At 44.2% G+C, this 11,485-nt stretch overlaps 2 protein-coding genes across 2 annotated transcripts; both read right to left on the bottom strand.

Moving 5' to 3' along the window:
* Positions 1-144: 144 nt before the first annotated feature.
* LOC114427770 (zona pellucida sperm-binding protein 3) lies at positions 145-2,343 on the bottom strand. Its single transcript, XM_028395986.1, has 8 exons — positions 1,829-2,343; positions 1,642-1,754; positions 1,456-1,562; positions 1,206-1,377; positions 1,008-1,122; positions 850-929; positions 685-773; positions 145-581 (listed from the first exon to the last, which is right to left on the bottom strand). Exons 1-8 carry the CDS (start codon positions 2,318-2,320, stop codon positions 145-147), a joined length of 1,605 nt encoding a protein of 534 aa, XP_028251787.1. The 5' UTR covers positions 2,321-2,343.
* A 602-nt stretch (positions 2,344-2,945) lies between these two features.
* Positions 2,946-11,485, bottom strand: LOC114427172 (sodium-dependent lysophosphatidylcholine symporter 1-B-like). The gene is made up of 14 exons (XM_028395034.1): positions 11,200-11,485; positions 9,802-9,930; positions 9,266-9,390; positions 7,440-7,563; positions 7,268-7,346; positions 7,028-7,179; positions 6,831-6,921; positions 6,488-6,606; positions 6,275-6,358; positions 5,419-5,502; positions 5,124-5,236; positions 4,889-5,032; positions 4,477-4,653; positions 2,946-4,317 (listed from the first exon to the last, which is right to left on the bottom strand). The coding sequence occupies exons 1-14, from the start codon at positions 11,284-11,286 to the stop codon at positions 4,266-4,268; spliced, it is 1,560 nt and encodes a 519-aa protein (XP_028250835.1). The 5' UTR covers positions 11,287-11,485; the 3' UTR covers positions 2,946-4,265.

Raw genomic sequence — 11,485 nt, 5'->3', positions numbered from 1 at the left:
TTTTGAGCATCACAACTGAATGACACTTTATACTCATAGAATAGAAAGGTTAGGAGAAATAGCAGAGTAATGACAAGCCAGTAAGTGCATTTTCATATTTATTCATATTGAAACACTTATGGAGTTAGAGCAGCTGATCCAGTGCTACCTCCATGTGAAATACCAGGTCATCTCCTTTTCCTCTTCCAGATGGCCATCTTTAGAGTCGGGTGGTTGTGCCTGGTGATGGGGGACTTCACCTTCCTTCTGTGTCACGTGGATCATTTGCTCTGAAATCATAGCGTCACCTCCCTCCATCTCACCCTCTGAATAATCCCATTCTTCATATGCTGAGCTATCCTCTTCAAACTCACTTAAACTCTTCACTTCAGATTCCTCCCACCAGCCCTCCGAGACCTTCTCCTGTGAACTCAGTTGATTCAAATCAAGGACAGGACTACGGCCTTCAAGCTGCTCATCCTCTTCTTTTCCACTACCACCATCATACTCTACTACATCCACAGAAGGAGTGACTGGCATAAAGCCATCCTCTGCTGTGTGCGGTTGATCTGAGACCAACAATGGCCCACTGCTGGCAAAGCCTTGAGGAAATGAAAGAGGCCAAATGTAGTTTTTGATATATGAAAGACTACAGATTAGGTGGTGCTTATAGTTGTTCTTTTTAAAACTAAAAGTAACACCGACCTTCCACCAGAACCCTGCGGGGTTTAGAGGCCACACACTGTGACTCACAGCATTTACATATGGAGTCGTCGCCAGTCAGAGCCCTCCACCTGTTGGTGGCAAAGATCAACAGCTGGAAATCTGCAGCTATGAAATAGAAAACATTTGCACGTTACCTATGCTCACCTGTCGCCCCTATAGGTGCAGGATTTCTGTGCGGGACCCAGGGCCTCTGATGTGACAAATAATGTGCAGTGAATGCTGACCTGAAATAAAAACAGGATGAAGCCATAGTGTGAACATAGTTCAGTAAATCCAGAGGTTAATGACTCGCCCACTCTCACCTCAGTGTCTGGATCAGCTGCAAACTGGAAGGCGTTTAAAGACCACCTGAGGGTTTTGTCAGTGCGTGAAATGAACTGAGAGGTCCCGTGGTTCCGCTTGCTGTCCAGCATGCAGCTGTGGACATGGATCACAACAGAATGCATGCAGCAGGGACAAAACAAGGAGATCTAAAAAGTGTTGCTGTCCAAAGTACACACCCAGAGTTGTCTATGATGGTGTATTTGAGGGAGGATTTGGAGACTCTTGGTGTTGCAGAGCAGCTACTGATGTACAGTTTTCCTCCAGCAGGGAGGTGAAGAGCAGAGACTTGGAAATTAACTGTCTGTCCGAGCTGGTACACCGGAGACATGGCTGGTCTGTCCCACGCATCTAAGAGTAACAAATAAAATCTCCTGTTTAATATTCATTAAAGTGAATGATGCAGCCTCTCTGGACACATTGCTTTACCATCCATTAGCTGGATCTGGAAGTCGCTGGGACGTCCATTCAGCCTTTTGCGCACAGCAACAGTTCCCCAGGTGGGCCGTACAGCCAGCTGATAAACATGATGGTCCCTGCAGGAGGAAGAGTTCAGAGTTTGTGAATACTGTCCAAATATAAACACGTTATAAACGCCAAAGAAACGCATCTAACCTCTGAAAACGACATTCAATATCGACATTGAACGGGTGCGCTCTGCTTGGAAATCGGTTCGGTGAAGGTTTATAATGAAGCACGTATTTGTAGACCAGGTGGTCCTGGAGCAGCTGTCAGGAAACGTCAGAGAATGTGGCCTCAAGTTGAAGATGCACTGAGAGGTTAGAAGGAATGAGCATCTTACCTCACGCACGCCATCACACGCTGTCAGCGGGTACGTGAAGAGCAGGTCACCGTACGGTCTGAGGACACCGTTACTTTTACAGCTGCTACCTAACTTCAGCTCATCTGCGTCTGCACCCAGACCGTAGAAAGTTGGTTTGACCCGAACGACGAAGTCATACGCGGAGCAGGCTACAGAGGCGTCTGGAAGATAAGCAAAAGCTGACCGAATCTTTGCCCTAGGCTTTTCCGGACGCGTGGATCCAGGCGTGTGTGGAGGATGTGACCCCTGCAGGGAGCCGAGAGGAGCCGGTGGAGATGGGCTGGAAGGAGACTTCTGCCTGGATCTTCCGACTCCTGCAGTGAGCATATGGACTGGATTGAATTTCTGTGTGCTCAGTTTGAGAAGCTTTTTCCTTCCAGTAAATGCAGATTCATACGTGTCCACTGCAGAGCTGAGGAGTCCAAGTGATAAAACGCTCCACAAAAAGAAGAGATGCCACTTTGTTTTCATCGCAACAGACTGCGTCTTTCTGTCGTTCCCTTTCAATCCGCGCGTAAAACACCAGCTGGAGCCAATTAAAGGCGATGAATCGGCAGCCTGCAGTCAAACTGCAGGATTCTCTTTAGCCTAATATGAAACTCTAGAAGAAAGTGGATTCTGAGGTGCTTTATTACCAGGTTTACATCAAAATTTGTGACCTTTGTAATGTGTTTGTTCTTGTAAAATTATATCAACATAACAGGCTTACAAGGGGTAATGCCTTTTATCAGATCAGAAACAGCTCTTCACTTTCTGATCCCTGCAAACTAAATGCACCAATCAGATAGCTTCTTTTATCTATGCCACTGGAATGAAAAGCTTCTTCGTGAATGTCTTTTGCTTTCTTCCAGATTATCTTTAGGTATTTCAGAATTATAAATGTTGCAAAACTAAAGATTCACAGACTTTACTTTGGCTTCTGTCATCTGGTTAGAGTGTAAGGACTCACAGACTGAACGTTTCAAAAACCTCTACACTTACAGAACGAGGAAGTGACTTTTTAAAAAAAAAAAAATAATTAAGGTTCTATATGACAAAAAAAAACTTTATTCACAGACATAAAATTACATTTTACAGTACACTGATTCTTCTCCACGGGTTTTATATAATCCTCCACACGGTCAGTCAGACTTGAAATATATATTACAATTTTTTTCACATACAGCAGCATATAAATACCAAGGAGACCAAATGTAATGAACTTTATCCTCTTCATTTAGTGCAATTCCAAAGACCTAAAATGAGAACTATGCAGGAATATACAAATATGTGTTTTTGAAATATCATTTGAGCTGAAATCGAGTCCTGCAAAGAACAAATGTCTCCTGCATTTCTTAAAGATTCCTTTCTTTTTTTAATGACATTCCAGCAACTGTATTTTTTTTACAAAAAAAAACATTCTGGAGTTGACTTGAAGAATCACTCGTTCACAGTCAATAATAATCATTCAGCCATATGAATAAGTTATTATACAAATAAGAAAATGATATCCCTTAGACATTTTATTTAAATAAATAGTTCAATAAAGCCGTTTCCCCTGTTGGGAAGTGAGAACATGCTCTGCTGAAGTGACTTCACACACACTCAGTGTTAGGCCTGGTGCAGAATGCACATGTGTGTGTGATAGGACAACACTTCTCAGTAGCATGAAAAAATTTGAATCCAACAAAAAAAATCTCCTTGCAACTAATGTATAAGGCAGTGATTCCGCCAACTTACATACTGTACATCATCTGGTACCACAGGGTGGATTTTCCTCGGCTACAAAGTTCAAGTACACTTAAAGTCTTTGAAATGATCTATAGGAAACCACAGGAGTAGAAATTGCAGCAAAGCTGCGTACATCTCCATTAAGTGGAATAGTGCTTGCACACCCTTTAAAATAAGGGCTGATACTGTACGTTTCCTACAGAGCGGTCTCTGAGCGGAAACAGCTAAGACATGGTACATGTCCAACCTGACACGCTGCACTCTGGTCTGCACGAGTGGTGGTTGTTTCTTGTAAACCAGCAAATAAATACTTTACAATTTCAACCTGGCTTTAAGGACATAGTGTAGTCACATAGGAGGAAAAAATGCAATGCATAAAGGAGCTGCTGTTCACAGCTGGAGACGTAAACAAAGTCATCTTTGGAAAAAGAGTTTGAAATAACACTACCTATGCATTTAGCTGCAAACAGCAGGGTGTGTGCTTTGTTTAAGGATTTCAAGGATAGATATGCATTCAGGCTCAGTGTGGACCAAGCCATTTTAGGGTGAGCAATTAAAGAAAGAAAAAATTCTAAGTGAAGCACAGAAGGTCAAGAAAAAACATCTGGCCTGCCACTAGAGGGCGACATAGGCCTGCGAGACACACTGGTGTTTTCTTAATGCTGTTGGTGGTCTGTGGTCCCTCAGTTGTTGGTTGCTTCTGCTGCTACACATTGCTCCCAGATTCTGAGGTTTCGGATTCAGAGTCCGTCGAGTCTCTGTTTAAAGGACAGTAGAACAGCCAAGAGTCACACATCAAGATGTTTGCAGTGTGCCGGTGTTTTCTGTATTTAGGTTTACAGGCAAGAACTGAATTTAGCATGCAACTGGTTTGTTTACTGCAGCCACACACAAGTCCTGTGTTTGAGTATACTCACAACATTTCCTGTAGTAGTTTTCGGTTGCCTTGCCTCCTTTCCTCATCAATGGGGTAGGTTGTCATTATTAACAACCCAATGGCAATAAGAACCACAGGCACAGGAGAGACCAGCACCTTCAGGGCTACACTGACTGCCTCGGGTTGTGAGCAGTGTCCGGTCACATAGCCAGCAAATCTGCAACAAAAATGCAGATAAAGAGAGAAATGTTGAGCTGATCAAGGATCAAGAACTTTTACTGTAAATGCAGATAAAGAGAGAAATGTTGAGCTGATCAAGGATCAAGAACTTTTACTGTAATTTTAATGCAATATGAGTCCACTCTGGCAAACTGTATGTAATCACATGAGTACTGGACTGACGAGCTGCAACTGGGAGGTAAAAACATACATTGTAAATAATAGAAACGTACTTCAGGCTGAGGGTGGAGACACCCAGGGAAACTCCAGAGGCAAACTTGATGAAGAACACATAGAAGGAGTAGAAGAGGGCTTCGTGGCCGTGGATGTCTGGATTTTGAACTTTGAAGTCATCGACTACATCAGGGAGCATTGACCTAATGGCAAAAAAACATTTAGAAAAGAAAATCTACAATAGGATACAAGATCTTAGACATGTTCCTGTGGATGATAAAGGTGTTTTTTTACCAAGGCAGGAGGAAAGCTGCTGCCACACTCACACCTGCTGCCACCGAGACCATGTAGGAAATGATCAGGCTGCTCTTGATGCTGACTATCAGGATCATGAAAGGTACTGCCCACTGTAGAAGAAAGCAGAGAGATCATAAGGGACATCTTGGTGAGGTGTTTTCAAAGCTTGAGTCAAAAGATTTATTGAGACTTACAGGTTAAACCTTTGCTCAGACTATGGAGCCCTCATCTGTGTATTAGGTACATCTAGAGTGTAAACAATCATTCATAGCAACAAACATTTACTACTAACCAAGATGCCGCAGTAAGTAGCTGTCTTCTTCCCAAACCGTGTCAGGAACCACTGCCACCATGGAATGGTCAGAGTCCCAGAGAGCTGAAAAATGTGTTCAAAATGTCAGTGTTGTTATTCTGTTAAAGTAAAGGTCACCAGATGTCTTGTTATCTGTTATCAGGGGGGAGGAAGCTGTTCTGTTCTCAGAGTGGGAACACTGAGTTGTAGCAGCAGTCAGAAGGCATAAGAAACTGCAAGTGTGTTTGAGCCCATCAGACCTATAATATCACACAGTATCCACTGGTGGAGGTCAAAGAATGTTAAAGGACAAGGCTACAATATTCTTCCAGGGCGTTTTAACTCCACCCCGCAGAGGGGGCGGCAGACAACCTCTGACCTTCGGGCCAAACTTGGTTAAACACTGTTAAATGACCACACAGGGACACGCAGACCCACAAGCCTGACAATCCACAAAGTTGGATCAAGCTCTATGGAAAATGGTCTTTTCTCTTTTCCTCCTCTCCAAATATGAAACACAGTGCCTGAAAAGTGTTTCCACTCCTAATCAGAGGAGAAGGCACTGGAGCAGAAAGCAGTGAGAGGAGAGCGCAACCAATGGTGGCAGTTCCCATGGTGGCTGTGAAGGGTTGCCCAGCGACAAAAGCTGCACCGTTACGTGCAGAAGATGGGTTCCCAGGAGCCCAAACAACACCTCCTCTCACCCTAAAAATGTGCCCTTTCATCCCCACTGCAATGCATCCCCTCACACGAGGAGGCCCTCAGAGCCATACTCTGTGCAACAGCTGTAGGCCAATGTCCTCCATCCTGATTAGGGCTGTAAAGAGTCCATCAGAGGAAAAACAGAAACACTCACCATGATGACCAGGAGAATATTCTGGTAGTCCTTCCTGTGGCCGAGAGCATAGGTGATGAAAAGGGCAAAGTTCCCTTCCAGGAGCTGACATAGACAAAGCCAACAGTTCCTTTGTTAGATTACATGGTGATAGTTAGCTTAGCTTAGCATAAGGACTGAAAATAAGATAGTCTAGCCTTATTAATATGCAAAAAATGTTAAATTACGACTGACCATGAAGGCCAGTGAGGTGAAGAGGAAGCTGATGACGAGTTTGACATACGGTCCGTGACTCATGATCACCCACAGGCCCTGACGGAAGGTGAGTGGCTCAGAGTTTTTCTGCCCATTGTCTGTAATCCATCGAGAAGAAGAAGAGAACAATGATAAGACAGCTGAAGGTTTTTGCTTGTGGGAATCCTTCAGAGAAAGTTTGCTCCAGACACAATGTGGCCTCCATCTGATATTTTGTTCTTCCTGAACCAACAGAAGGCCAAATGTATCCCAAGGACCACAGAAAGATAGACATACAATATTACTATAATATTAAATAAATTATGTAAACTTCATCTCTTGCCTTTTTGCTCCTTCACACCAAAGAACACGATGGTGGCACATATGACGTAGATGATGCAGATGACTCCTGAAGCAGTCAGGTAGGCTTGTTCCTATGGACAGAACAAACAGTGTAAGCCTGAACTGACTGATGACTCATATAAAGGCTGAATCCAGCAGATCAATACCATCATTTACTTGACAACAAGAGAGACTCACCATCTCATGCTGTGAAGCTATGCTCATGTTCATTCTGGTTGAGTTTGTGCTGTCAGAATCATCAGACACAGTGGGACACTTTGAGGATCCTCCAACTATCTGTCCCTGGATGGCAGTGCCCAGCACTGTGCCCAACACCTCCACCATCATGCCTGCAGTAGCACACGAAGGAAGTGTCATGATGGACAAAACACATGCAAGAGACATTTTCACCACACAGGACAGGGGCGGCTGACGTACGATAGGCAGTGGCAGAATCCCTCTCTTTCTGGTCCCTGCTGATGAACATGGTGAGGGCTGAATATGGCACATGGAAGCACTGCAAATGTGCACAAACACAGTTAAACGCAACAGGACCGGGGATGGGGGGGGGCGGCAAAGCCAAGAGGTGTGTCAAACATCAGGTACTTACGGTCTGCATCGACTGGAAGAGGCAGTAAAAGATAAGGTACCAGATGACCTTCCCTTCCTCAAATGGAGGCACATACCAGATCATAAGATATGTCAGCACTGCGAATGGTGTGGAGAGAAGGATCCTGGGAAGGCAAGAGAGAAGAACACAGATAAGGATCATTGTTGTTTTATTTATTTCATTTTATTTTAAGTTTAAAACCACTGTTTCCTGCCCATATGTTTAACTAATCTGTTACTGTAGGAGCCCCCCCTCCCCTTTTCTGTTGGTCACTCAGCCAGCTGCTTTGTGAATAATCTCCCTAATCCTGCCTTGTTAGACCCTGTGTGTGGACAAAGATTGGCCCAATGGCAGGGCCGCTCTGGCCCACCTCACTCTCACCCCACTCGGCCTTGGCCACCCTCTCCACGCTCTGTATGCCCTCCAGCTGACCTCAGAGGGTTAGGGCTCAGTCAAGTAAAGCTAGTGGCACTTCAGAGATTTGCATTTTTCTTTCACGTTAAGTGTCAGGTAACCATTAAAGGCCCTTGTCTCTTGCTGGCACAGAATATAATCAACTACATTGGCGTTAATTTCTTTAATTTCTAGGCAAAAACAACATTTACTGTAGAGGCTAAACTTAAATGCTGCTGCATTCTAAACCACCCTCCTCTGTGACACACAAAAGAAAGAAAACTACTCCCGATTCCCTGCTATGTCTAAGTGAATTGGGTCAATGAGGCTAATTTATCTGGAAATGGAGGTCAGGTGGAGACTGTTTTGCTCATGGCAGATTCTGTGTGTGTCTGTTTGTGTGTTACATCTGGAGGTCAGTAGGGCCATGAAGTGACCTTCAGGCATGCTGAATATATTTACACACACACATTTGTTAATGTGTTCACAAACAATGAAAAAAAACATACAGCAAGTTTAGGTGTTTTATCCTGGTGTTGAGATCTGTGTGCTTAGCAGGCAGTGTGTCATGTTAACCTTTTTTTTTTAAACAATGTCCTCTGTTATTTTGCCACATGTAACTTCTGCTTCTGTCAACCCCCACCACAGCATACAGGAAGCAGGGAACCCTGATCCAAGTCTATTGGTTAAAACTGATGGGCTGTTGTGGGTTGGACCAATCACAGCCCACACCCCTCCCCCCTACAACATGTGGCTCATGCACAGCCGGCATTTTTGACACCCACCTTTAATATACCAGCATGTTAGAAGTGCCTGTGACAGTATTTATTTCTGCTTCTCTCTCAGCATTTTTTTCCTCAGTGAACCCTTTGATGCCTGAAGTATAACGGTACTACATCATCCCAGCATGCTTTTGGCACGAGGCAGGAGTGCCCTTGACAGGCTGCCAGCTGTATCACAATAGCTGCCCGTGAACAAATGACTGATTGGGTGTACATGCGATGAGCCAACAAAAGCAGAGAAGAAGTATCTGAATTTATTAGGGATTTGCAGCTGTACTGCTGGAAAGGAAGTACACTGGACAAAAAGGCTCTTCCTTCCCCCTTTGGGAGACCTGCACATAGCCTGAGTCTAAATACTGGAACAATTTTTCATTAAATTTCATTTTTCATGCAAATCAGGAGATGCTCCACTTTTGTGGAGGCTTGTCAGTTCCAAGTGTGTAACCCCCCAGACCACATCATTTTCATAATGCTGTGAGCTCCAATAAATACAGCATTCTTGAACTCTTCCTCACCATGTCCAACTTTGTTGCTATGGTTACCGCTAAAGGCCCACTGGCTGCTTCCACTTCCCTGTAGTGTATTTCAGCATTACCACATTATCATTGTGCTCTGATTGATTTTTGTTTTAAACCTGATCCAGACACCTACCAGGGCATCATGCGGCCGATCCTGGTCCATTTACTCCGGCTTACCAGGAAACCCACCGTTGGGTCTGTGATGGCATCCCAGGCCCGGCCCACAAACAGTATGATGGAGGCATAGAAGGGATCCAGCTAAAAGAGGAAGACAGAAAAAGAGTGAGACGAAGAGGAAGCCAGATTCAACCTCATGTGGCTCTGCTAGAGAACGATTTAATTCCTTTACAAACAAAGTAGCATTCAGGGGCCACTTTAATGTTAAAGTTCCTGTGTGCAGTGGAAAAGTCTAATGTGCTAATTGAGTAACAAAGCAAAGCAGCAGGGAGCCAGGTTAATGCGCTTGACCGAATGTTGCTGGATGGAGAGTGATATGAGGCTGAGAAAACAGACCTTGGCCTTGAAGCTAATCAGTCTGTGTTGCTAGTGTAAGAAGATAAGGCACCGAGTTTACAATCTAAATATTCTGTAGCTTTACTTCGAAGAATTTGGATCCTGTGTGCTTTTTTCTACCTCAACTCATTCCCATTTTGCTGAAACTGTAGTTACCTGTGCCACATCAAGAAGGTAGATCTGGAGGAAGAAGCCCAGCGCGCTGCCGGTGATCTGGTAGGGAGCCCCACCAATGGCATAGCAGAGTTTTCTGAACACAGACAGACGGTCCCTCTGGTCCTTTGGCTAGGAGAGGGGAACAGTGGAGGACAGGGAAGACGCAGACTGCGATTAGTTTGACTGTAAAACCGTTCTGACTGTAGACATGCATGCCTGTATTCCCACTGGGGAGCTATAATAAATATAAAGAGATGAGGGCAGTGGTGTGCAATCATTATCTACATCACTGTCTTCACACTGGAGTTTATTTAATCTGCGTTGTGCGTCGATGCCGAGCTGCGAGGTTACTCTAGTTCACACTCCCTCTGCCTACATCACTACATCACCTCAGCACAGCCATTGGCTGAGCAGTAGGATGTTGAAGGTAGTGCGACATTTTAAGCTGAACAGCCAACATTCGCTCACAGCCAATCACCTGGAAGGGTCTGATGATGTCAGAGAGGTAGAGGGATTATCCAGCTTCATTCAAAAAGCAGAGACCAGTCCTGCTATTTTATCACAGATTATATAGAGAGAAATATTTTGTCCTTCTAAATCCTTTAGCCTGGAATCAATATCATGTGAGACCCAAGCTAAAGAAAGACAGGCAGCCGGAGGGCTAACCTTTAATGGCTTTTGAGGAAAGTCCCTCCACAGTCTTCCCTGTTTTAACAGGACTGGAGGGATAACTTCAATGTTTGAAACTAGAAAGATACTGAATTTTAAAAAAATTATTTATATCCAATGTAATTCATCACAGCTCACAGTGGCGTGTACACATTGCAGATCTTTCTCCAGAAATCTAAAGACAAATTTCATATATGACCTTGAAAAGTCTCATTTTTCAGACAGATCTCTAATACATACACCAGATCACAGTAGGTGGTAGATCTTTCAGGCTGCTAGATGCAGTGCAGACACATTTTTTCCCCATGTAGGCTACACTTTCTGAAACAGACGGTTGTAATTTGAATCATTTCTGTTTTTTTTTTTTAAACATCCTGATTGGAGTCTTGCTCACAGACCGCGCCTGATGCTGCTCAGTAAGGTCCACGTCATGTTTCTGCTTCACATCTGTCAGCAGTGAGCTGCTACAGCGTGACAAGACTCGACAGCTTGAAACCAAAATGTCATTAAAGCAACAACGGGTGCTAAGAAGTGGTCCCTTTAAAACCGGCCTCCTCACACATGAGCCGGAGGACAGGTGGACACACAGACCGGGTGAAATTCAAACACACCCGGGGGCGCACCACAGTAAGTGTGCGGCGCGTTTTTTTTTTAATGCTCCATAATGAAGAGCACCAACAGAAAAGTCTTCTTCATTTCACGATCCTCAGAAAACAAACTCACACTCACCTTTAGTTTCACGATCTCTTTATGCGGTGGTTTGACTACGATTAAACTCGCCGCGCACTGTTCGGCAATCTCTCCATTCGGCGCCATTGTGCCTCCAAAACGACAAAGTTCTAAATGTTTCCTTTGAGATGTTGTAGTGCGTGTGTGTTGTTGTTGTTGTCCGTAAGTCTCAGAAGTAAAAATCCCCTCTCACAGCATCATATCGATCTGTCCTCTGTGTGATCCTGCTGCTGTCTCTGGCAAGCTCATTCATTTCATTCTACTACTACGCCTACATCTTTAGACT

The sequence above is a fragment of the Parambassis ranga genome, chromosome 22 (genome assembly GCF_900634625.1).
Source record: "Parambassis ranga chromosome 22, fParRan2.1, whole genome shotgun sequence".
In the NCBI taxonomy this organism is placed as follows: domain Eukaryota; kingdom Metazoa; phylum Chordata; class Actinopteri; family Ambassidae; genus Parambassis; species Parambassis ranga.
The sequence above is the reverse complement of the archived record's forward strand: the minus strand, read 5'-3'. Positions and strand labels throughout refer to the sequence as shown.

Bases quoted from the DNA above. Each gene is read 5' to 3' on its own strand.
- LOC114427770 (XM_028395986.1), bottom strand. From the start codon at position 2,320: ATGAAAACAAAGTGGCATCTCTTCTTTTTGTGGAGCGTTTTATCACTT. The intron at 774-849 runs GTGAGCATAGGT...TGCCACCAACAG, and splicing joins TGCACCTATAGGGGCGACAG to GTGGAGGGCTCTGACTGGCG. The intron at 582-684 runs GTCGGTGTTACT...CATTTCCTCAAG, and splicing joins CCGCAGGGTTCTGGTGGAAG to GCTTTGCCAGCAGTGGGCCA.
- LOC114427172 (XM_028395034.1), bottom strand. From the start codon at position 11,286: ATGGCGCCGAATGGAGAGATTGCCGAACAGTGCGCGGCGAGTTTAATC. The intron at 7,347-7,439 runs GTAAGTACCTGA...GCACATTTGCAG, and splicing joins TCTTCCAGTCGATGCAGACC to TGCTTCCATGTGCCATATTC. The intron at 5,503-6,274 runs GTGAGTGTTTCT...CACATTTTTCAG, and splicing joins ATATTCTCCTGGTCATCATG to CTCTCTGGGACTCTGACCAT.